Source organism: Dipodomys merriami, unplaced genomic scaffold (genome assembly GCF_024711535.1).
Source record: "Dipodomys merriami isolate MVZ:Mamm:240054 unplaced genomic scaffold, mDipMer1.0.p SCAF_1, whole genome shotgun sequence".
Classification (NCBI taxonomy): domain Eukaryota; kingdom Metazoa; phylum Chordata; class Mammalia; order Rodentia; family Heteromyidae; genus Dipodomys; species Dipodomys merriami.
Genome location: NW_027202270.1, coordinates 115,515,548 through 115,541,765, shown reverse-complemented (window position 1 = coordinate 115,541,765; position 26,218 = coordinate 115,515,548). Strand labels below are relative to the sequence as shown.

Sequence of the window (26,218 nt, the reverse complement as noted above, 5' to 3'; positions counted from 1 at the left end):
TGAGAATTTATTGTTGGGGATTTAATTTTTTAAGCTCTAAGTATATTTTAGATATGAGACCCTTGTCCGTTGTATGGCTAGTGAAGCTCTTCTCCCAATCTGTGGCCTTTCTATTGATCTTGCTAGCTATGTCCTTTACCATGCAGAAGCTCTGCAATTTCATGCAATCCCATTTGTCCAACCTGTCTTTGATTTGTTGTTTCTGGGTCTTTATTAAGAAAATTTCAGCCTGTGCAAAGAAGCCCTAGACTTTCTCCTATTCCTTCCTGTAATGTTTTCAGGGTGTCTGCTTTGACTTTGAGGTCTTTGATCCATTTGGAGTTGATTCTGGTGCAGGGTGATATATAAGTATCTAGCTTTAGTTTTCTACAAGTGATTAATCAATTTTGTCAGCACCATTTACTGAAGAGGCTGTCTTTCTTCCATTCTATTTTTTTAGCTCCCTTATCAAAGATTAGGTGACTTTTCGTCTGTGGGTTCATTTCTGGGTCTTCAGTTCTTTTCCATTGGTCCTCAGGTCTGTTCTTGTGCCAGTACCAAGCTGTTTTGATTACTATGGCTTTGTAGTAGAGTTTGAAATTTGGTATTGATATTCCTCCAGCACTATTCTTTCTGCTAAGGATTTGCTTTTACTATTTGGGTCTTTTATTGTTTCATATGAATTTTTGGATTGCTTCTTCTATTTCATTGAAGAATGAAGTTGGGATATTGATAGGATATTGGATTTGTATATAGCCTTTGACAGATTTGCCATTTTCAAGATGTTAATCCTCCCAATCCAGGAGCATGGGAGGTTTTTCCACTTCCTTAGTTCTGCTTTAATTTCCTTTTTCAGGTTTTTAAAGTCTCCATCATAGAGCTCCTTCACTTCTTTAGTTAACTCCTAGGCATTTTATTTTTGTGGGGCTATTACAAAAGGAGTTGTTTTTCCTGATTTCAGCATTGCTCTTCTCATTATTGGCATACAGAAAAACCAATGTTTTATTTAAGTTTTATTTTATGGTCAGTTGTGGGGCCTGAACTCTAGGCCTGGGCGCTGTCCCTCAGCTCTTCAGCTCAAGGCTTGCACTCTACCACTTGAGCCACAGTGATACTTCCGGCTTTTTCTGCTTATGTGGTACTGAGGAATTGAACCCAGGTCCTCATGCATGCGAGACAAGCACTGTACCACTGAGCCACCTTCCCAGCCCCAAGCCATTGATTTTGGGGGGTTAATTTTATACTCTACTACTTTGCCAAAGTTTCTGATCAGCTTGAGTAACTTAGGAGTGGAGTCCGTGGGGTTCTTTAACTACAAGATCATGTTTTCTTCAAAGAGGGTGAGTTTTAGTTGATCTTTCCCTGTTTGGATCCCTGTGAGAATCTTATCTCTAGTTAATCACAGAAAAAGCTGGAATTGGCACTATGGCTCAAGTGGTAGAACACTAGCTTTGAGTGAAAGAAGCTCAGGAACAGTGCCCAGACCCTGAATTCAAGCCCCAGGACCAGCAAAAACAAACAAACAAACAAACAATTTTAAAGGAAAGCACCGAGACCACATAAAAATGTTTCAGTCAACAGGGCACCAACATATATCTGATGGCGGTCCCATAAGATTGTATTACCTAATGGCATAACCATCTTAGTTAATCTTCACACAGTGGTCAAAACATTTTATCACACAATTCTTAGGACACATTGTCATCTGCTTGACAGCCAGAAAAACACAGCTTCTCCGAGAATCTTGGAAGACAAAGGTATTGGAAAGCTGACTTATAAGTCTTGGGGATCTGATAAATACTGTGAGAGCTTGAAATAAAGCTCTTTCTATTATCATTAAAACATTTCAGACATATGAAATGAACATGGTTGTATAGGACATCTTCAAGGTTCTTTTTGAGTCTGAGGTGTTGCTCTTTTACTCTACAGATAAAATGGCAGGTTGGTTCTAGCCAACTTGAGTGTCAGCCATGAGATACAGGATTTCAGTCAAATGATCTACCCCCCTTATTCTCAACTTTTAGTGATATATAGGCAATGATGCCTGTAGATAGAATAAAAAATGGGGTAATGAGGAATCTTCTTTTTTGTTGTTGTTGTTGTAGGTTGTGGGGCTTGGACTCTGGGCCTGGGCACTGTCCTTGAGCTCATCAGCCCAAGGCGAGCACTCTACCACTTGAGCCAGGGCCAATTCCAGTTTTCTGGTCATTAATTGGAGATAAGAGTCTCATGGACTTTTCTGTCCAGGCTGGCTTTGAACTGTAATCCTCAGATCTCAGTCTCCTGAGTAGTTAGGATTACAGACATAAACCACAGTGCCCCTGGCTCAGAATCTTCTTAATGGAGTCCAAATACATAGTGGCAACAGCTAATTAGAATGTTATAGAATCTTGACAACTTTAAATTAAAAAATTCATTGTCACTAAAGCAATAATATGTCAGATAGATTGTTGCTTCAAGCAATTACCATCATTTTTGCCTTCCCTTTCAAAATCAAGTTGGTAGAGATTAAAATATAAATTTAACATTACTAATAGTAACAATGCCAAAAATAAATAGCTCTTAAGGGCTGTGGCTGTTGAACTCAAATTTAATTCCCAAGAGAAGAACTTCAGCAGATACACAGTTAAAGGTAAAAGGATTTGAAGAGGTGTTATTAAGTACAACACTTAATTCCTAACTGTGTTCACAGACCTTTAGGTTCACATCATCTTTAGGTGGTTTCTTCAAGTGCTGGGAAGTTGATAGTTTGCTCTACAGTATTTACAGGTCTTTTTTTCTTACTAAAAATACTAATGATTTTGGGGGAAAAAATCTAAAAAGAATTTAATGTCATACCAGATAACAATTTTAATAGAACTTAGCTGGATCACTATGCCTGTCTTTTGACAGTTCCAGGCTGACATCTTTTTCTTTGGGAGCCCACATTTATATCTCAATAACAATGGTAGTTTAGGATGACATGGCTATTTTCATTCTACTCATCTTTTAATTACACCCACACTAGCAAGTTATACATAAATAAGCCTTTCTCCTGGGTGCTTTATGTAAAAATCTCTCATCACTCTACTTGGCCCAAATTCCTCTTTAGGCCTTTCTCTACTTCAGTAGTTTTGGGTAAAAGCATTGGACAGGACCTCTGAAGTGCCTTGAGCAGCAAAAATCAGAAGGATGCAGAGCAAGGGAGAGAAAGAACTAAAGAAACAGATTAAAGAGAGCAAGGACAAAAGAGATAAGATAAAGAGCAGGAAAAAGAAGAGATAAATAACATCTCTCAGGACACAGTGCATTTCAGGCAGTTATCTGGGTGTGATAATATTTTTGTATTCATAAACCAGAGCGTATGAACTCCTTATTAACGCCCTCTAATGAAAATTCTAATAAGAATTCCCTATTAAAGCACTATTTCATCATACTTAGAATAAAATCCAGGCTCCTTACCATGACCTTCAAAGCTTTATATGATCAAAGCTTTATATAATGTGAGGATAATATTTAATGACTAAAAAATATTCATTATGCCACACTGTGTCTGTGCTGAATTAACTTGGTTTGGCTTAACTTGGAGTCTCTCATGAGTTTGAAGTCAGATATTGACTGGCACTATAGTCACTATCTGACTTGAGTAGGGTTACAGAAGTCATTTCCAACAAGGTTTTCTTATATGGTGACAGTTGATGTTGGCTGAATTTTAATTATGAACCCCCATGGGGGAAATAGAGAAGGCAGGTAGATGGGGAGGTTTGTGGTGTTTGAATTCTAGGCAAAAGCTAGACCCTTTTGCTGAACTATACTCAAAGCATAGAGAATCATTTGTGCCTTTCTTTATAGGGTGGGGCAATCCAAAGTCCTTGTTCAGATGTACTCTCTTCTGCTGGTGGGTCACATGTTAGAAGCGTGTCTAGAAAGAACTAAGTGCATAGCTATGGCCATCTTTGGAATTTAGTCTTCCTATGGAGTAGGTTTCCATAGTCAGATAGCTATAATAACTCCTTTGTGAACTGGTTAATCAGATTATAGCGGTCTTATTTCTTCTCTCCTTCTCTACATTGATTCCCATTTTCTCTTTACCCCACCCCCTGGCCATCTCAATGTCTCAGCTCACAAGACTATGTGTTCTGCACACTGTGGTTCTGTCCTGCCCACTTGCCTCTCCTCTCCCCAGTCAACTATCCATTAGTAAATCTGAGCTCTGTCATTTTCTAAAAATAGAAATGGACAGATTCTAAACATAAGGTAAGAAGATAATTGTTAAAAAAAACAAAACCACTTCATGTACTCTAGTACATCTTCTTCTTGCAGAAGAAGAAGCACCCTAGGAGATACAGTATGTGCATATTAGGGTTTCATGTAAGTACGTTGTGCCATTAACATTAGTACTCCTTTGTTCCTGATGCTAGGGATCAAATCCAGGGCCTTGAATATGTTGACAAGTACTCTACCACTGAGTACTTTATATTTTAATACCAGAGATGGGCAGAGAGATAAATAGATGGATACCTAGGACAGAGGACAGCTGAGATTAAGGGAGACTGAAAGGGGAAGCCAGCCCTCTCTTCACCCAGAGAAGGTTGGGATCAGGTTTCGAGGAGGGTGGCCGGTCAGTCCTGGAACAAGTTAGGGTCATATTCTGGTAAAAGCTTGCAGCAAAAAAACAGCAGTTCTCACACCCCCAATTTCCAACAGGACCAAACCACCAATGATCTCGAGATGTTCTTATCCTCAAAGAGGAAGATAGTCCTTGGGAGATTTTCAGGACAGAGACTTTATCTAACAAGAATGCCTTTGTAGCCAGCAGAGTAGAATTACTGTGATTTTAAATCTTCTTCCACACCCAAATTGTTCCCATTCTTCTTAACATTAATAAAGAGTCCTTTAAAGCCTTTCATTTCACAACTAGAAATAAAAGATTTAAAAAGGAAATCTTTGGTTTAGATAAAAATTTAATGTGACTGAATTTCAGTGCAGGGATAATGACTTTCAGATCCTTCCTCAGCTTTGAGAGGAGGGCAGAGGAGGAATGTTCCCAGGGGATGGGACTGAGGAATCAGGAAAGGCCATCCTTAATCTTTTTTTTTTTTTTTTTTTTTTTTTTTGGCCGTGGGCTTGAACTCTGGGCCTGGGCGCTGTCCCTCAGCTCTTCAGCTCAAGGCGAGCGCTCTACCACTTGAGCTACAGCGCCACTTCCGGTTTTCTGGTGGTTTATTGGAGATAGGAGTCTCACGGTCTCTCCTGCCCGGGCTGGCTTTGAACCGCGATCCTCAGATCTCAGCCTCCTGAGTAGCTAGGATTACAGGCGTGAGCCACCAGCGCCCGGCTCCATCCTTAATCTTGTACTGCATAGGGACAATGACTAGGTGTACTTCCATCACATACTTGCAATGGCTCTAAAAAAATTATCTCATTTTGAGTAGTGCACCATCATGCTGGTGGCATTGATCTGGCATCAACTTTATATTCTGAAGAATATGCCAACTTCATGGCCTTGTTGAATATTTGTAGCCTTATTCAAAGCTATGCATGCAGTCTCAACTCAGACATGTGCTGAGACACTACCAGTCTCCAAGAGAACTGCTGCTCCTGTATAGAGGAGAAGAAGAACTCCCTGGTTAATGGAGGGTCAGGGATACAGGGTCACAAGCAATACAGCTCATTAGTTATATACCACTAGATTGAGGAAATCTTTTTCTTCTTCATTATGACTTGTATGAAGGCTACTAGGAAATCATGTTTAGAAAATACTATTTGAAACACCAGTATTTTTGATAGTTATGGTATTTGATCTCAGAGCCCTGTACTTCCTAGGAAAGTGTTTTACTACTTGAGCTATGTCATCACTAAACGTTTCCAGGACTGGCCTCAAACCACAAACCTAATTTTGCCTCTCATGTAGCCTGGATGACAGAAATGCACTGTCATGCCTAGCCTCACATTAGGTTCTTGTGTGTGTATATGTGTGTATGTGTGTACATGCATACATCAGTATTACAGCTTGAATTTAGAGCTTTACAATTTTACTTGGCTTTTTGCTCAAAGATGGTTCTGTACCATTTGAGCCAGACCTCCATTTGCTAGCATTTTGGTAGTTAATTGAAGTTAAGAATCGTACAGACTTTTCTGTCTGGGCTGTCTTGGAACCTCATCCTCAGATCTCAGCCTCCCAAGTATCTAGGATTACAGGCAGGCACCAGCAACTCCTGGCTTCATGTCAGAGTTTTTTAATTAAAAATAAAGCCTGAAAAATTTTTACTGTGTTTTAGACGAGATTACTAAGAAGGAGAAATATATAAGAAGTAATTAAGTTCCTACCTTCATAGATGCCTTTAAATCTACTCTAGAAATTTCAACTTTTCAAATAAGTAAATTATGAGAGGAAGAGGAGGAAAGGCAAATGGGGTTTAACACTTGTCATTTTCTCTGAGATACTTCAAATGTATCCCCTCTACTTTGAAACATCTCTGTGATTCACAAAAGGACCAGCTACATAGCCCATGCCTGGTAAATATGAGCCCTAGGAGCTGGAGTTCAAAATAGGAGTGCCCTGAACATTGCCGTTTGTGTGATCTTAGCGGGAGAATTGGAAGTCACATCTCATAACATGCCTTTCCTTGAGCAAACTTTCCTTGGGCTTTTCTTTGGAAATCATTGCACAGCTATTTAGTCATTTACAAAATCAACCAATTCCCACAGTGGGATTTATTTCGTGGGATTCAAATCTTAGATTCTAGCTAGCGGAGAGAAAACTGTTGTCATGGAAACCATTCCTATCTTCACTAGGCCAGAGCTGCAGTTCTCTTGCAAAGAAGTGAATTGACAAAGATGATAAGGGGAGAGGCTGAAAAAAAAAAACCAGATACAGCTTAAATCCATTTTTTTCTGAATAATATTAATGATCACTATGAATTTATTGTGTATAGAAATTGGCCTATAAATACTGGATCCTAACAAATCTTTCAATATTCAGAGGAAACTTTACATGTAAGGTAGACACTATTTAAGGTATTGTAAAGAGTTTCTCTTTTGCCAATGAAGATGGTCAATTATTAGAATAAGACTGTGTTTTAATTTGTTCCCAGAATAATTAAAGCAGTGGCAGTGAATATGAATGAATCGAATGCTACCCAAATAATCGCAAAAGAACAAGTCATGTCTGCGTACATGTTCTTACAAACTTAAGGCATCATGAATGGTCCAGAAAGTACATATGTAGGACAGGCCTTATGCTAGTTGTGCCTATATAAAGGATGATATATTTTTAGGTCTGTCAAGACATGAGCAGAGGGTGGCTGATTCCTTACTCATGGCTGCAATCATTCCTGCTCTCCTGGAGAACTGCCACTTTTCAACTTAGTCATAAAGTTGTGTCACTGTGGAAGGGTGCACAGCCACCACAGAATTCACAGTTGGCATGTGACTAAATTTCAGGTGTTTCTGGGTATCTGTAGCAAAAGAAATGCTGAGAGCAGATGTGGGGAAAGGCCAGAGCAAAGGTGATGTCTTCAAGGGCTGCCCATACCGAGTACTCAACACATTTGACTCAAGTATTCTTAGTAGTCAGTTGTGGTGACTTGAGGGGTTTGTATCTGTTAAATTCAGAAATCAAATTGGAAAACTTAAAGCCATCTGAATAATCCAGTTAACAAGTTCAATTATGTTTATGAATATGTTCCAAGATACATTCTGCATATTTTCTTCTCTATGAAGCAGTTGTATTCTTCTGTTATACACATTGAATATTTACCAGAAATCATGATGACCATGTAAGTTTCCACATATCAACAACTATATATTATAAGGAGTAGAGATTCTGGTCTCCTCACTCTTCCTATGGTCTTCCTATGAGTAATCCAACTACTGAATTATCCAGATTTGGGACCCTACAACTGTCTTCGTAGTGAAGTCAGCCTTAAACATAGTCTTCTGCAAATAGGAAAAATAATGAACTTGTTGAACACACACTTACACAGTGCTCTATTTGCTAGGACCTCTTCCAAATGCATCAGAGGTAACTACAATGACAATTTCTACCTTGGCTAGGGATATCACTAAGAAACTTTTGAAAAGCTCTCCTCCTTCCTTCCTATCTTGCTAATATTTAAATGTAAATTTGAAAAACTAGATTTCATTCTTTGGCTATGGAATTAAAAAAAGCAAATACAAATGCATCATAGAGAGATTCCCATTTCCTGCGTGGGGTGCAATAAATGGTTTTCCCTCTTCTCCACTTTTCCCTACTGTAACCCTGGTATTCTAAAATAAATGTCTATGAAACTTTTTTTTCATATATAGTTGATAATATTTGGAGTTAGATATACAGGAAAGAATTTCTCTCCACCTTCAGTGGGAATATAAATTGTATGACTCTTCAGAGGGACATTTTTGGTAACTTGATTCAAAAAAATTCTAAATATAAAAAATTGTTGATAAATCACTTCCATCTCCAGGACCAGGAATAATCCACAGTATGTTCAAGTACTTAAAGCGTGAATTCATTTCAGCTCTTCCCAACAAGATGAAAACAAACCACATATCTGATAGGCTAATTAAACCATGGTGACATATACAATGTTCATTTTTTGTGACATATACAATGAATTACACAGTTTGATATCATGGATTCTGGACCAAGACTACTTGTTTTTTTTTTAATTTGTTTTTTGCCAGTCCTAGGTCTTGAACTCAGGGCCTGGGCATTGTCCCTGAGCTTCTTTTGCTCAAGGTGAGTACTCTACCACCTGAGCCACAGCACCACTTCTAGCTTTTTCTGTTTATGTGGTACTGAGGAATCAAACCCAGGGCTTTATGTATACTAGGTAAGCACTCTACCACTAAGCCACATTCCAAACCCTGACTACTTGGTTTTTCTGAGAGTCTTACTCTGTAGTCCAGGCTGGACTTGAGCTCATGTTTGGCTTGAAACTAAGTTCTTTCTATTGCCTTCCAACTGTTGAGAGGTTACAGGTGTGTTTTTAACCATATCTGACTTCTGCTCTGCTTCTTAAGAACTTTATATTTTCAGACTACTGGACCTTTCTTGTTCTATTCTCCCACCAAAACAAATTGTTTTGTGAAAAAAAAGGTAATATATTTCAAATATTACAGTGTCTGACAAGAGTGTCATCAAAGTATGTTATAGTCATTAAAGAAGATGTAATAGACTGGATGCAGTGGTTCATGCATTATGGTTTGAAGCCACTTGGGACAAAATGTTAGTGAGAATTTCATCTCAAAAACAAAATAAAAAACCTGGACATGGTGGCAAATGTATGTCATCACAGCTCCCTAGGAGGTTACAAGTAGGAAGATCATGATTCAGGCGCCGGTCCAGGCATAAACACGAGACACTGCCTGAAAAACAACTAAAGCAATAAAGGCTGGAAATGTGCAGCTCAGGTAGTAGAGTACCTGTGTAGCAAGTGAAAAGCAAAGTTCAAACCCCACTATTGCAAAGAAAAGATAGCAGGGGTTGGGGGTAGGATTAACATATTTAATTAGATTGAAAATATGTTAAGTGAAAGGGCCATATATATGCAAATATAATAACTACATATGTAAGCCGGGCGCTGGTGGCTCACGCCTGTAATCCTAGCTACTCAGGAGGCTGAGATCTGAGGATCGCGGTTCAAAGCCAGCCCGGGCAGGAGAGACTGTGAGACTCCTATCTCCAATAAACCACAAGAAAACCGGAAGTGGCGCTGTAGCTCAAGTGGTAGAGCGCTCGCCTTGAGCTGAAGAGCTGAGGGACAGCGCCCAGGCCCAGAGTTCAAGTCCCACTACCGACCAAAAAAAAAAAAAAAAAAAAAACTACATATGTAATGAAATTACTATGTATAATGTAATACTATATATATATATATATATATATATATATATATATATATGGTTCAAAAGGTAAACTTTAGTGTTTTTTTATTTGCCTGTTTTTGTTGGTTATGGGGCTTGAACTCAGGACCTAGGCTCTATCCCTGAGCTCTTTTTACTCAAGGCTAGCACTACCACTTTGAGCCACAGAGCCACTTCAGGTTTTCTGGTAGTTAATTGGAGATAAGAGTCTTATAGGGTGCAGTTCCTACTAGGCGACAGAGTTTGTTTACATCGCTCTCCTCCAGCAGCTGGCTTCCCTCGCTCAGACTTCAAGATGGGGAAGTCCTTCGCTAACTTCGCAAAAAGGACTTCCACCCCACCTCCAATCCAACATCAAGAAGGTATGGATGGCAGAACAGAAAATATCCTATGATAAAAAGAAACAAGAAGAATTAATGCAACAATAAAGAACAAGAATCATATGATAACAGATTGCTTATGGGAGATGAACGTGTAAAGAATGGCCTTAATTTCACGTATGAGGCTCCACCAGGAGCTAAAAAAGAAAACAAAGAGAAAGAAGAGACAGAAGGAGAGACAGAATACAAATTTGAATGGCAGAAAGGAGCATCACGAGAAAAATATGCCGAAGACATGAACATCAGAGATCAGCCTTTTGGTATTCAGGTTCGAAATGTGAGGTGCATTAAATGCCACAAATGGGGTCACGTCAACACAGATCCAGAGTGTCCTTTGTTCGGTCTTTCTGGAATCAATGCAAGTTCAGTTCCTACTGATGGCTCAGGCCATCGATGCACCCCTCTGAGCTAATAGCTGAGATGAGAAACAGGGGGTTTGCACTGAACAGAAATGTACTGGGGAGAAACTTGACCGCAAATGATCCATCACAGAAATATGTTGCAAGTGAGGCTGAAGAAGATCCAGAAGTGGAATTCTTAAAGTCACTAACAACTAAACAAAAACAGAAACTTCTCAGGAAATTGGATAGAGTTGAAAAGAAAAAGAAGGAGAAGAAGGATAGAAGAAAGAAGAAGTTACAAAAGATGAGAAGCAAGCACAAAAAAATAAAAATAAATTCTCCTCCTCTTCCTCCTCCTCTTCCTCTACTGAGACTTCTGAGAGCAGCAGCGAGAGTGACAGTAAAGAAAAGCAAATAGAAAAGAAGAAAAAAAAGAAAAACAAGTATACAGGAAATAGCACCAATGACTCTGAAGAGGACAAATCTAAGAAGAGAAAACTTTATGAAGACTTTCTAGCAGACATAAGAAAGAAAGAAGCAAGGAAAAACCTAGGTTTTTAAAACAAGAGAGTTCTGAGGAGAATAGCAAATGGAGCCATTATGATTCTGACAAAAAGTCCAGAAGCCGGCATCACAGCCCAGAGAAGAGAGGATCTGAAAGAAATGGAGGGAGCATCAGAAGCTGCAGCAGGGATGAGAGAAGATGGAGGAGGAACCCTGGTGGTTTTAAGGAAAAGGAGGCAAGGAACCAGCGAAGAGCAGAAGAAAGCCATGGCACAGATGTGTGTAGAGGAAGAACATACAGAGAGCACACTGAAGACACAGACAGTAAAGAGAAACGTGACAATTTCCTGAGAATAAAAATAGCCCCATTTTCTTATTAAATATCTTTAGCAAGGGCTGAAGTATGGACTATTGTATGTGTCATTTAAAAAAAAAAGCTCTTTTAATTTATTTAATTCGTCTGTGCAAACTGTCATTTCAAATACAAAGATTATATGAGTACCATAAGAATGAATTTTGCAAATATTTGAAGTCGTCTATTTGTGGGCTTTCTGTTGGTAACTGTTTCTTGTGATCTCTACTAGATTTTTTTAAAACCCATATAACTCTGTGACATTTTCTTTGTTCGAAAACATCATTAAAAGAGTGACACTACATTGAACAGTTAAAAAAAAAAAAAAGAGTCTTATGGACTTTTCTGCCCAGGCTGGCTTCAAACCATAATCCTCAGATCTCAGCCTCCTAAATAGCTAGGATTATAAGCATGAACCACTGGCACCAGGCCACTTTAGGGTTTATTGCCAAAGTTATTCCTTATGTCTGATGAAATTGAAATTGAGGGCTTTTTCCTTCTAAGTCTTTTTATTTTTATTTATTTATTATTTTTTATTTTTTGCTTATGTGGTGCTGAGGAATCATTTGAGCCACAGTACCACTTTTGGCGCTTTTTTTTTGCTTATGTGGTGCTGAGGAATCGAACCCAGGGCCTCATGCATGCAAGGCAAGCATTCTACCACTGAGCCACCTTCCCAGCCCCTCTAAGTCTTTTTAATTACCTGGTTTTCCTGAAACAAACATGTTCTGCTTTTGAAATAAGGGGTCAGAAAAGTGTTTATGAAATACGTCTTACCCTTACTAACCATTGAGATCTCACTGGAGACTTGAGGAGTGAATTTATCCTGTCAGCACTTAACACATGAGTCTCCAGTGGGGCTGGCATGTTGGCTTAGTGATAGAATGATTGCCTAGCCTGCATGAAGTCCTGGGTTGGATTCCTCAGTACCACATCAACAGAAAAAGCCAGAAGTGGCGCTTTGGCTCAAGTGGTAAAATACTAGTCTGGGACAGTGTCCAGGCCTTGATTTTAGCCCCAGGACTGGTACAGAAAAGATAACACAGTGAAAGCTTTTCTATGTGGAAAGTATTTCAATGATTTTCTCACTTAACCATGTATATTTCTAATCACATGTTTTTAATTAGTAAAAAGCGCTTACATGAGAATTGCTGTGTTGTGTCAAGGGAACTGAAAAGTCATGGATCTCTGTTAGTTTATCTCAAAATCATTGCTGGGGGACTGGGAAGGTGGCTCAGTGGTAGAGCGCTTGCCTTGCATGCCTGAGGCCCTGGGTTCGATTCCTCAGCACCACATAAGCAAAAAGAAAAAGGCCAGAAGTGGTGCTGTGGCTCAAGTGGTAGAGCGCTAGCCTTGAGCTGAAGAGCTGAGGGACAGCGCCCAGACCCAGAGTTCAGGCCCCACGACCAGACCCCCCCCAAAAAAAATCATTGCTGGCAATATCAGACATCAGAATACTATATCACCTGTGAGAACAATGGAGGTCCAAAGTAGACAAGAAGGCAGCCAGAGGGTCCAATAGAGAACACAGCTTTCTGGAGAAGCACTGAGAGCCTGTTAGTTAAGGCCCTCTAAAAAGGGAAGGTAGACTGGAATGTGGCCTAGTTGTAGACTGCTTGCCTACCATGCATGCAGCCCTGGATTCGGTCCCTCAGTACCACATAGTATGTCTAGAAAGGCAGCCTATTCTGTAGTCTGTCTCTGGTTGCAGAATCCAATATTTACACATGGTCTTAGCAAAGGTATTTTTCATCCTCAGATGTACATTCTTAGAAACTGCCTAACAACACACACATCAGAGTCAAAATATCAGGGTTATGCTCTCAGTAGAGCATGGGGTAGAATGGCGATGACCTCACAGCCTGCGTCCTTGCTGCTTTATTAAAGTTTCATGCCCTTAGTGACAACTGTCACTGCACGAATTCTTTCACAGCTCCCAGCACTCTAAGCCAAAGCCATGGAGACCCAGCCAATCAATTTTCACTTAAGAAACTCCAAACACTGGGGGAGGCAAGGGCTTCTTTATTGCTGTGCCTTGAGGCCAAAAGTGGCTTCTTCTGTCTTATTGCAGGAAAAACATGCCTTGTCAATGTGCAGCTCTGAGGTTCAACTTCTGACCAGAACTGTCTGTATCTTATTGGGAAAACAGATACATTTCATTTACCTTCAGAGATAGAAAAGGCTTCATGTCTCTAGTCTGTGGTTGATTGTTAGAATATCCTAGACTGCTGTTGTATTAAAGAGAACTTGTACTTTAATTTTTGAGGTGCTGAGAATCAAACCCAGGGCCTTATTCATGCTATGGAAAGTGTTCTATACTGAGTTATATCCCCAACCCTTGGTTTGTTTAGAGTGCATCTCCCTATGTAGCTCAACTTGCTATGTAGCCCAAACTGGCCTTCTTCCTTATGCCTCTACTTCCCAAGGGCTACAATTATGTACCATCATGCCCTGTGAGAGAGACTTTTTAAGTATCTATCATTACATTTCAGAATGGTAGTCTTTTCAAAGCAATGGTAGTTTCTGAGGGTAGAAACCTCTCTCTCTCTCTCTCTCTCTTTTTCTCTCTCTCTTTCTGTCAGTCGTGGGGCTTGAATTCTGGGCCTGGGCACTGTCCCTGAGTCTTCTGCTCAAGGATAACACTCTACCACTTGAGCCACAGCGCACTTCTAGTTCTCTGGTGGTTAATTGGAGATAAGAGTCCCACAAAAAAAAAAAAAAAGAGTCTCATGGAAATGTGGTATATTTACACAATGGAATTCTATGCCTCCATCAGAAAGAATGACATTGCCCCATTTGTTAGGAAATGGAAAGACTTGGAAAAAATTATATATATATATATATTTTTTTGGGGGGGGGTCCGGTTGTGGAGCCTGACCTCTGGGCCTGGGTGCTGTCCCTCAGCTCTTTAGCTCAAGACTAGTGCTCTACCACTTGAGCCACAGCACCACTTCTGGCTTTTTTCTTTTTGTTTATGTGATGCTGAGGAATCGAACCCAGGGCCTCATGCATGCAAGGCAAGTGCTCTACCACTGAGCCACCTTCCCAGCCCCTGGAAAAAATTATATTAAGTGAAGTAAGCCAGGCCCAAAGAAACATAGGTCCCATAGTTTCCCTTATTTGCAATAACTAGTATATGTCTGAGTCAAGCAGAAAAGATCAGATAAGTTGATGTTAGGGAAATGAACCCTAAGATATGTATTCAAATGTTTTTTTCTTTCATGCGACTGTTTCTAACACATTTATAAGATTATTTCTTTGTTGCTTTGTATGTCCTTCCCCCACGGTATAACCCCTGCTTTCACTGTATTTGATGTTGTTATAATTTGTGGAGGGGAAGGGAAAAAACAAATCGTTTAAATAGGGATACAGGTGGACCCATTGCAACGATGAGACGTACAACTTTGGTAGGGGGGGGAGGAGGCTTGGGTGGGGGAGTGGGGGGAGGATTGGATGAGAAGGGGAAACAAAGGAGGAGGCTACTATGCTTGATAAGAAATGTAATCATTATCTTGCCCATGTAATTGTAACCCCTCTGTACAGTATTTTCACAATAAAAAATTAAAAAAGAAAAAGAGTCTCATGGACTTTCCTGGCCCGGCTGGATTTGATCCTCAGATCTCAGCCTCTTGAGTAGCTAGGATTACAGGTGTGAGCCACTGGCACCTGGCTCTATTTCCTTTATTATTGTTTTCCTATCACAAACTATTGTGTTCAATGGTCATGTTCTACAAGGATTGTTTAAATTACTAAGGCATGAAGAAGAAATCACAATTGCTATCTTTACAAGTTAGTTCTGCTGCAATAATGAATAATCCCCAACATCTCAGTGGCTTACCAAACAAAAGTTTATTTCTTGTTCATGTTACATAATAGGAGGCTTTCTTGAGTTAGGTTCCTCATGTCATTTAGTTCTGAAATCCATAGCCACTCTTTGAAATACACCTAATAGTATATGGAGCTAGATTATACAACTTCAAAGGCAACATCTCTTGTCAAATCTATGTCACGTTGATAGCCTAAAACCAACTATATATTTACACTATAGAAAGTGGCAAATGTGACAGACCAAAATTTGTTTTGCTTTTGGTTTTATGAGGGCTGATTTTGTTAACACACTACTTAGTGATTTGTATGAAAAAGAGGAAGAGCAAAATATCTGACAGAAAATCACTGTGTCTTTTTAAACAAAAGTCACATGACCAAAGGTGGCAGTGTTATAGGACTCTACATTGAAAGTCATAAGACAAAAATGGAGAAGGAGCAAATATTTGTAAACAGTACTAAAACCTATATCAATGTTTTAATAATTGGAATGGACTAAACCCCAAATCAAGAAATGTGGTTCCAAATAAAAAAAAAGAAATGTGGTTCCAAGTGTTTCAATAATGTATACTGTACTATCATTCTTATAAAATAATAATAGATACTGAATTCTTATAATATGCCTGACATTGTGTACAACTTCCTATACATGATTTCATATAGTGCTGATCATAATCCTATGGTACAGTTACTGCTGTTATCCCCATGTTGCAGATGAGAAACCTGAACCTTAGTCTTTTAGAGGGGATTCCTTGAACATAGACCATTGTGTAAGGATGCATTTTTGTTTAGTGTTATTGGTAAATTCACCTACAGGAAAATGAAACAATGGCTGAGCAGTGGCTGAAGTTGACCTACAGTGTGACCTTATTTAATTTAAGGGGAGTTCTGTTGCTGGGATAATCCTTCAGCATTGCCTTCCAATAGAAGAAAGTGGGCCCTAGCCTATCACTCCATGAGACACCTGTAGAAGGAGGCAAATTAAGAGCAATCCCTAGTATAATCTATCGACAGCTAATATTCCCAGCAGAGGGGAAGATACTTGCCTTTGAAAGAGGGATTCAGATAGAGCACTTGTGTCCAATAGTTAGGCAATATGTCCATGATCATGCAACTAGCAAAATGCTAGCATTTAAATCCAAGTGCTTCTGACTTTAAAGTTTTTCCTTGTAATTCTATGCCACGTTAGTATTTCTTTAATTCAGTGGCTAATATCTGATAGAATAATGAATTTCTAAAAAGACTTTATGACTTAAAAATAAGTAAAATAGAGTTATAATCCTATAATCCTAGCTACTCAGTAGGCTGAGGATCAAGATTCAAAGCTAGCCCCGGCAGGAAAGCCCATGAGACTCTTATCTCCAATTAACTATCAAAAAGCCAGAAGTGGAGGTATTGCTCAAGTGGTAAAACTCTAGCCTTGAGAAAATTAAACTCAGGGACACCTAGGCCCTGATTTCAAGCCCCATGGCTGGCACAAAAAATAAAAAAGTAAAATGGCATATTTGGATTTCAATTGCTGCAGAAGTGGGAGTCAATGACACTGTACATTAGCTTTTGGTATAGGTGTTTATTATGTTTGTGTACACAGGTATAATGATGAGGAACAAGAGGACATTATAAGTAGGGTATCCATTTGAAGCTCCCACCAGTATCCTGACTCATAAAAAAAAAAAAAAAACCAAGACCAATATAGCGGGCACTGGTGGCTCACACCTGTAATCCTAGCTACTCAGGAGTCTGAGATCTGAGGATCGTGGTTCAAAGCCAGCCCAGGCAGGAAAGTCTGTGAGACTCTTATCTCCAATTAACCACCAGAAAACTGGAACTGGCACTGTGGCTCAAGTGGTAGAGCGCTCACCTTGAGCTGGAGAGCTGAGGGACAGTGCCCAGGACAGAGTTCAGGCCCCATGACCAACAGAAGAAAAAAAAAAAAAAAATATATATATATATATATATATATATATATATATATATATATATACATTTATATGTATTAGAACTATTATTTTTTTACTTTTACTTTGTTGTGTCTAGAATACATATGTAATTAGTATCTATGTACTCAGAATCTCTGAAGAAAAAATAATTAGTATTCTTCCTGGGCTTTCCTTTAGAATCCATTGCATCCATAGCTGCTGTACTCCTGTATTCAGTGCCTGCCTTAGTACCTAGGCCCATCAATGCTCATAGCATCTCAACAGTGTGTGCTTAGCTGGAGACCCAAAAGGTGCCTTGTGCTGAGGAAGAAGCGGGGTCATTTTCAGGGTTATCAAGTTGCTGTTGTGTATTTTCTGTCTCATCTGTTCTGTACCTATCATTTGGTTGGTGCTTTTTGACCTGTGTCAATCCTGTAACTTTAGATCCTAGACAGTCACAAAGCTTTGTCCAATTTTAGTAGTAAATTGAGCAGGAAATGACAAATGAATACCATTTACAGTAGAGAAGGGCACTGCCCCCTCACTTTGCATTCTCAGTGGCTCACTAGAGGCATGCAAAACTGACCAGCAGGGGATGAATTCCCTTTTCCCTTTACTGAGTGGAAGAAATAGATTCCAAAACCTCCACAATACCTTCCAGGTTAAACTCCTGATCTCACACATAACATCAGGCCTTCGTGAGGTTCAGGGAGCCAGGCTTAGCTCAGGAGTACAAGAGAGAGGCAAGTAAGGAAAGAAGGATGCTGGGTTCTTTGTTTCTCTCCTTCAAGCTTGAACAATTTGCTATCATCTTGGGAGAATTTGGTTATTCTGAGCATGCTCTGAGCTGAGAACTACTTGATTGGAAATCTGTCAGGGCTTCTGCGGCTGCATCTCTTCCCACTCTTGTTTCCTTTCATATAGCTTTTCAGTAAATTATAACACACATGTCCAAGAAATATGGATGCCACTGCTTAGGCATTATGAACAGTTTTGAAAACTATCACTTTCTCCCTCTAATGACTGTGTAGACAGCTAAAGATGCTGAGATGAAAACACTTACCATGTATCTGCATCTCTAGGCTTTTATGGTGAATTTGCAGGGCTGCTTTCTGTCCTGAATATAGAATGGCTCTGTGAGCCCAGAGTAGGAATATAAATGTTTGTAAGAAACAAGATCAATCAATAATAATGTCCTTCCACATCAGATATAGTTTATAAATATGGTAAAAATCATTCTATAAAAGTAATGTACCTATAAATCCTTACAAACAAGGACATTTTCTAGTGATAAATAGATTTCCAGGAGTTTTCATTGTCTCCTGCTCCATTTCCACAAGTAGACAAAGCTTAGGAGAGCAATTTCTAGATCTTTATCTTATAATGCAGTTGTTTTATCAAATCCCAGAATAGCCTGAAAGTACATCCAAAGAATTCAGTTTTTCAGTTTACTTATTGCTTTGCCTGTAAAGTCCTCTATGAAGCCAGCTTTCTTTGTCTCCTACTAATTTTTTTCAAGAATATATTCTCACATGGTCAATAATTTTTTAAGTGTCCAGTCTAATGTACATTATATACACACAGTTATTTGCAAGATCAGAAATGTAAGAAATCAGTTCAATTCATTTCTAAATAGCCAAATGATTTTAATTTCTGTACCCAAATTTCTGTTTCATTACAAAGGCATAGGTTACAATATTAAGTGGAAGTAAAATGTGATATCCCCACACACTTTTATCCATTTGGATAAAAATAAACAGACATGAGTTCTAAGAGTGACAATGAAAAATAAATCCTTCTTTAAAATGTTTCTCATTTTGTTACTACCCTTCCAAATAAGTCTTTTTTTTTCCATCTTTATCTCCTGTTAATAGTTCTTGTGGAGAAACATTTACCCAAATGATGGTATTGCTGAAACCTAGGAATAAAGAACTGTAACTCCTTTTGAAACTATAGGCTCACTGTGTGCTTTTTCTTACTGAGCTGTGTAGCTCTACCCTCCTGGAGCCTTGATACATAGAGCAAAGCACAATTGTCCTCAGAATCTATTCTTCAAAGCCATCTAGTCTGCATGTGTTTATGCGAGAAAGAATGAAGAAAACTGGAAGAAATTAATGCCAGGCAACATTTATTAAGTGCCTGATGCACTGTACACCCTCATGCCTCTGGGCTTTTGATATAGTATCTCAATGCCCACAGCATCCATGAATAGTATTGTTCTTCTCATTTTTTATAGGAGGTAAAACTATGTCTGGAAGATTGAACAGCCTGTAACTGCAGCATTTATGAGTTCAGAGTAGTACCTTAATCAACTCCCCTTTATTAGCAGAAGCTTTTACACAGATTAATTCAACCTTCACAATAAAGTATTATTATTCCAATGGTTTCTCACTGGAATAATTCAGGTTGAGGTAACTTATTAGGACCCTATTTAATAAGAGACAGGGTCAGAATTTGAGCCCCATCAAAGTCTGTCTTATCTCATTCTAGCACATGTTGCTACCACCCAGCATTTGACATGCATATTTTAAAAGAGAGTCCGTGCCCAACCTTTTATTGTTATTATTATTACTACTACTAGCCATTTTGAGGGCTCGAACTCAGTACCTCAAGCTTTGTTCCTCTTGCTTGCTGTGCTGGTTCTCTACCATGTGACTCACACCTCCAGCCCAGCTTTTGCTATTTAATTGAAAATGGAGTCTCATGGGTTTTTCTGCCTAGGTTGTCTTAGGACCTCCATCATCAGAGCTCAGTCTCCTGTGTGAGCTACTGGTGCCTGGCTCCAACTTTGTATTCAATGAGGTGAATATAAAAGTATTTACAGGAAAGCTATGCCCCAGTGGCTCACGCCTGTAATCCTAGCTACTCAGGAGGCTGAGATCTGAGGATTGTGGTTCAAAGCCAGCCTGGGCAGGAAAGTCCGTGAGACTCTTATCTCCAATAAACCATTCAGAAAACTGTAAGTGGTGCTGTGGCTCAAGTGGTAGCACACTAGCCTTGAGCAGAAGAGCTAAGGGACAATGCCCAGGCCCAGAGTTCAAGCCTCCACCACCACCAAAACAACAACAACAACACAGTATTTACAGGACCAAGAGAAGCAATTTGGAGATTGGTTAATAAGGAAGATAGTTGGGTTTACTTTTTCACAGATAGTGTTATAGAAAAGGGATTCCATCACTGCTCTATGAGGAACAGAAGGATTTTCCCAGGTTGATACAAATGGAATTTTGTATCAAGTGCAATACTAACAGCTACAAGTAATGGAAAAGTCCAGCACAGGGACTTAAATAGGAATTTGGTCTTCTCACATAACAAGAAGCCTAGGAGGGAGAGGTTTCAGATGCTGGTTTAGGTGCCCAGAAATGCTAGAACCCAAGCTCTTTCTCTCCCCATTCCTTCACCCTTGCTCTTCCATCACAATGTATCACAAAGGCAGGAATCAAAGGAGAAAGACCACACCAGTCACATTGCAGAGAAGCAAACACTTTTCCAGCCACTCCAGCACCCCGCAGACGAATCCAGATCCCATTGTTCAGCTATGGCTGCCCAGCAGTGACTCTGGTGAAGCAAGTGCTTACCTGGACACATTGCTTCCTCAGCAGAAGTGTGTCCCAGAAAGATGGAGTAGTGCAAGAATTCTTTCCTTGACACTCTTCATTCTTTCTATCTCAACCCCAGTCCAGTTACTCCTTTAGGGTAGGTAGTATCAATAACAATCAGAGCATCTAAGTCACTGTTGGGGGTGTATTTATTTTTTAAGTCTTATTTGCTCATATTTCTTGTATGTATTAAATTAGAGATAGTAAAGGGTTTCATCATGACACTCATATGCAAATGATTTCCTTTAATCATATTCACCATCCCTATTACTCTTTCTTTCTTTTTTTTTTCTTTTTTGGTCATGGGGCCTGAACTCTGGGCGCTGCCCCTCAGCTCTTCAGCTCTTCACCTCAAGGCTAGCACTCTACCACTTGAGCCACAGTGCCACTTGCGGCTTTTTTTGTTTATGTGGTGCTGAGGATTCGAACCCAGTCCCTCATGCATGCAAGGCAAGCACTGTACTACTGAGCCACCTTCCCAGCCCCCCTATTACTCTTTTTAATTCCTTTTCTTTTATGTAATCCATTAAGTAAATGATTGCTTAATTAATTAATAAGGTGAGGAAACTAGAGAGATAACAATTGGTGAAGATGTTTGACTGATCATGGAAGGGGTGGGTGCCCTTGGTACCAGAGTACAAATTGTGTGGCTTGATGGGTCAACCTCAGACAATTGTTCTCAGGAAGATGGTGACTCTAGGTTTTGGGGCCTGTCACTCTGAAAAGAACCCTATGTAGCCTTGTGTGATTGTAGCTCCATAGATTCCTTCTTTCTCTCTGCAGAACCAGCTCTCCCAGGCACTGAATGGATTGTCCGACAGGGCCAAAGAAGCCAAGGAGTTTCTGGTGCAGCTTCGCAACATGGTGCAGCAGATCCAGGTACAGGCAGCACCTGAGATGGACAGAAACAAACCCAGCCAGCTGGTGCCTAATGGGGTAGTGGGAGGAGGGGACTTGTTTTTTTTCCTCCTTTATTTCTCCTTTATTTTTTCTCCTTTATTTTCTTCTTTATATTCTCCTATAGTTCAAGAAATTTCCTGTTGATTAATTTCTACTCTACTAAAATGAGTTTTAGGCCCAGGCCTAACTCCAGAGTTTCCATATGTCAGGTCCAGTCAACACACTAAATAAACAGACGAGTAGTGGTGAGATTTATTTCATGGTTTGGGAAGAGGCAAAGAAGCCCTTCAGCTCATCTATAGCATACAGACATGAGCTCTTGGTTTAAATAAAGAAAAATAGGGCAAGGATGTAACTATTCATTATTTTTATTAATTTTATAAATGTATAATTAGTTAACGGTCAAACTGTAACCTGGTTGATCATTTTAAGGGGTTCTCCAGCTGTTATTGCTCTCCTCAGTTGAAGGGAGTGATTTTGTTATGTTAAGCAAATTATTGTGGGTTGTCTAGTCTGCCATGCTCAGGCCCTGCTATTCCTTTCATTGTAAAGATGCTATCAACCACTCTTGTCCTTCCTGGATTCCAGGGTAGTTGCAAAGTAACTACAGAAAGAATGGCTCAAAAGAATACAGATACAAAATGGAGACAGAGATGCCAAGCTTTTGTCCTGCTTTTAGTTATTTCATAGGCCCAAGTAAGGAGTCAGCACTTTTTAGCAAAAATATTTTCTATGTACCTATTATATGATCTCTTCTATCCATGCACACACACACACACACACATACACACACATACACACACACACACACACACACATCATCATCATCATCATCATCATCATCATCATCATCATCATCATCATCATCATCTCAGATATCCTGGAGATGGTTGACTTCGGCCAGCAAGCCAAAAACACAGCCTCATTTTTCAAGTGGTACCTGTCTTCCACACTCAGGATCCTCGTACTCTACTACTGTGTATTTAGAAAGAAGCGTATCTCCTTTGTGAATACAAGGTATTATTTAGTTTTTACAGCTCTATAGATTTCTCAAACCCCTTGTAATGATTTTTAACATTAACAGGTCACATTTTCTCTTTTGCTTCCCTTCTCTTACATTTTTCTTCCTTCTTTCTTCCCCTTTCTTCCTGTCCCATAGTAATGTTTCTCCTCTACTTAGGTATTTGGATATCACCCAGCTATGATCCCGTAGCAACAGTGGTTTCAGATTGCTTTATCTGGACACAATGACCAGCCGGTCAGCCAGCATTTGAGTAGCCATAAATTCTCCACTATAGCTGAGAGGGGGAAACCATAAAATTCATGGGACACTAAGATAATGACCCTCTGTACTGTTTACCATTCTTGGGTTTTGAGTTTTGACTCAGAGAAATAACCTTAGCTCTGGCCTCCAGTAAATGGGCTTTCTGAGTTGATATTTAACCCACGTCGAAGCAGAAATGGATTTTTAAATGTAAGCCAGCCTTTGAAAGCATTATACACTGATTTCTATGCCTTTCTTTTGGCATGCATGTCCATGTTAAGACTTTTGATTCCCTAACAGCCTAACAGATTTGTACACTTCCTTCTGTGTTTCAGAAGCAGCGGAGTTTATCAATCAGTCCTTTCTTTGCTTTTGCTGGCATAAACTGTGCAGCTCCAGGCTTGCCTGAGCCTTGCCTCTCCATCTCAGTAAAGCATTCTTTCTGCAAGAAAATAGTAGAGAGGCTTTCAAGGGGAAGGCTCCCTCCCACCACCCACCACCTTTACCCTACTGGGCCACAGAGACCTCTTAAATGTTTCCCAAGAGTCTTTCCTAACAACTCAAAAATGCTTGCCATGAAAGCCAGAATTAGCATCTATAAGAGCCATTGCTCAAGCAATTACTAGTGCCTTGTACACAGATCTGCATATTTGAAAAAAATGCCAAATAAAGATCTGTGGACCATTATATAAAGAGCTACAGTTTTTTTTATGACTTTGGGTATAAAATTTGATAGACTAAATTGTTCTTTTATTGCCAGTCACCCCCAGATTTATAGTTTACTCAATTGGGTGCTGTTTTTTAAGTGCTGGTGTCAGTGTATTTAGCTTTTATGTGCTATAAATTGCATGGGGTTTTATTTTTAAGATTATGATTTAAGAATCAAAATCTCATATATAACTTATTAAAAAGATTATCTCTAATAAATGTCTGTAATTTGTTGAGAGAATTGCTTGAAGAAAGATATATATGGATTTAAGTCAAGTTAAAAATTTATAGCCCGCATTTAATTCAAACATAATGGGGAAGCTAATTTACTTTCCCCTAGAAGCTATTGCTTTGTAGCTGAATTCTCCAACATAGTAATGCCTGCTACAGACATTCATTATTCTGTACTATTGCTATCCCTAGTGAGAGTCAAAAGTACTTTGACTCATTATTCTTATACCTTTGGCATTTCCATTGTGATTGGATTACTGTTTAATATCAAAGGTCACTGCCATCCTTTTTCTATTTCCTTCCATAGAAGGATTGTTTCTCCTATACTCACTCCTCCTGAAGGTCATTTTTTACCTGTGTTCACTCTGGACTCCAGAACATTATTGCATTCACCATAACTCATACTGCAGAGGTAGTTTTCCTTTGACAAAACTGAATTTAAAGAATACATACTTATCTTTTCCTATCTACATTTAAAGCAAAACACTACCACTGTAGAATACAATTTATCCAGTTACTTTAAAAACACAATGTGTTTTGAGAACAGAGTTCCTTTCCGTCCATCCCCTTCAGTAGTTTGGTCAGGGGAGCCCTGGTTTCTCTAGCTACCCCAATTTTCCCAAAACTTTGTGTCTGACAAATATTCTTTGTCACATAGGAGAACAGTGTGGAGTTTGAGGCTTGTCTGGTGGCTCAGTGTGACGCCCTCATTGATGCCCTCAATCGAAGAAAGGCTCAGCTGCTGGCCCGTGTCAACAAAGAGCATGAACACAAGCTGAAGGTGAGTGTGACCGTGGGGACAGCAGAAAGCTGATGAGCCAGCAGGTGACAGGCTGGCAGAATTCCCTGCCCTGGGTCGGAGGATACAGTCTAGTCTCCATGGCCACGTGGCATGTCCAGAAAGGAGCAGACACATCCTTCATTCACTCCTTCATTTTCCTATCCAGTGGGCCAGAATACACTCTGGGTGCAGAGCAATAAGAAAGTAAATCAAAACCTCTGTGTTCATGTGGCTTATAGTCAGTGAGAAGGGATAAACCGTAAGCAAGGTAAATGAGTTGTATAGTATGTTTGTAAAACATGCTGAGCATTAAATGCAGATAAAGGGATGCTGAACACTAGGGAAGAGATTTGAAATTTTAGCTGTGGTGGCCAAGTGGACACATATAGGCAAAATATATTTCTGGATAGGGAAATAAATAGGGTCTCTACTTGCTTAACTTCTAAGTTGAACTTTGCAGTTGAATAGAGTATAGACTGTTCTTACTACAAATGAAATTGATTGCTTAAAACTCTAGAGTCCAATTGGCAGGGCTGGTCATTCTGGAGACATCTGATGTCCTGTCTGTTTCCGTTGGAGTTAGGCAATGAGCTGTGAGAGGCAGGGCTGGTAGATTGAAAAAGAGGATCAGAAAGGAAACCAGCAGTGGGCAGTCACATGTCCATGTCTCAGGGAGTGTCTAGTGAGGTGCAGGGTACTCGGTGGGCCAGCTTTTAGGGTGGAATAAGAAGTAGGGTCTGACCAAAGACTCTGCTGGTCAGAAAGTTTGTATTAGGAAGTTTGATAGGAACGCTGAATGGCTGCAACCTCAGAGAAGCTAATGTGTAGTCAGGGGCTCAGTAAGATGGCTTCTTTCAGGTCTGAAGCAGGCTCTTGTCTTGTAGAACTCCTTTCTAAAGAATAGGGTTCTAGTTTGCAAACCAAAAAGAGCTTTAAGACTGTAGATATAGATAAACACAGCTCACAAAATTTGGAGCTAAAGGCTGATGCGAGAGACTCTTTGAGCAGGGCCTGTACCTAATTTATATTTACCAGAAATAAGACAAGTAACTAACCTGGACATGAGACTTAGGCAAAGGATGTGGCAAGACTGACAATGCTGAGCCCTGAGCAGCAGAGCTGCCAATTATTAGTATGTGTCTCACTCTCTTCCTAGGACTCAGAGCCCCAAAAAACTCTGGTTTGAAGACAGAGCCAGCCAGCGAAAGAAAGAAAGAAAGAAAGAAAGAAAGAAAGAAAGAAAGAAAGAAAGAAAGAAAGAAAGAAAGAGAGAGAGAGAGAGAAAGAAAGAGAGAGAGAGAAAGAAAGAAAGAAAGAAAGAAACAAACAAACAAACAAAGAACACATTTTTAACCAGGCACTAGAGGCTCACACCTGTAATCCTAGCTACCCAGGAAGCCAAGATTTGAGGATCACAGTTCAAAGCCAGCCTGAGCAGGAAAGTCCATGAGACTCTTATTCTAATTAACCAGCAAACAGCCAGAGGTAGAGCTTTGGCTCAAGTGGTAGAACCCAAAAGCTCAGGAATGGCACTCAGAACCTGACATCAAGCCATAGGACTGACGTGGGGCGGGGCCGGAGGAGCAGAGAGG

General features: G+C 39.7%; 1 protein-coding gene and 1 pseudogene across 9 annotated transcripts in view; both read left to right on the top strand.

The window, feature by feature from the left end:
- The window catches only part of Trim9 (tripartite motif containing 9), a 115,220-nt gene that overhangs the window by 37,985 nt on the left and 51,017 nt on the right, over positions 1-26,218 (top strand). For all 9 annotated transcript variants that reach the window (XM_070028136.1, XM_070028127.1, XM_070028119.1 and 6 more), the window contains exons 2-3: positions 21,526-21,621; positions 24,504-24,626. In XM_070028136.1, the coding sequence (XP_069884237.1) occupies positions 21,526-21,621; positions 24,504-24,626 (219 nt within the window). The remainder of the gene's footprint in view (positions 1-21,525; positions 21,622-24,503; positions 24,627-26,218) is intronic.
- Positions 10,118-11,427, top strand: LOC138810007 (corepressor interacting with RBPJ 1 pseudogene; annotated as a pseudogene).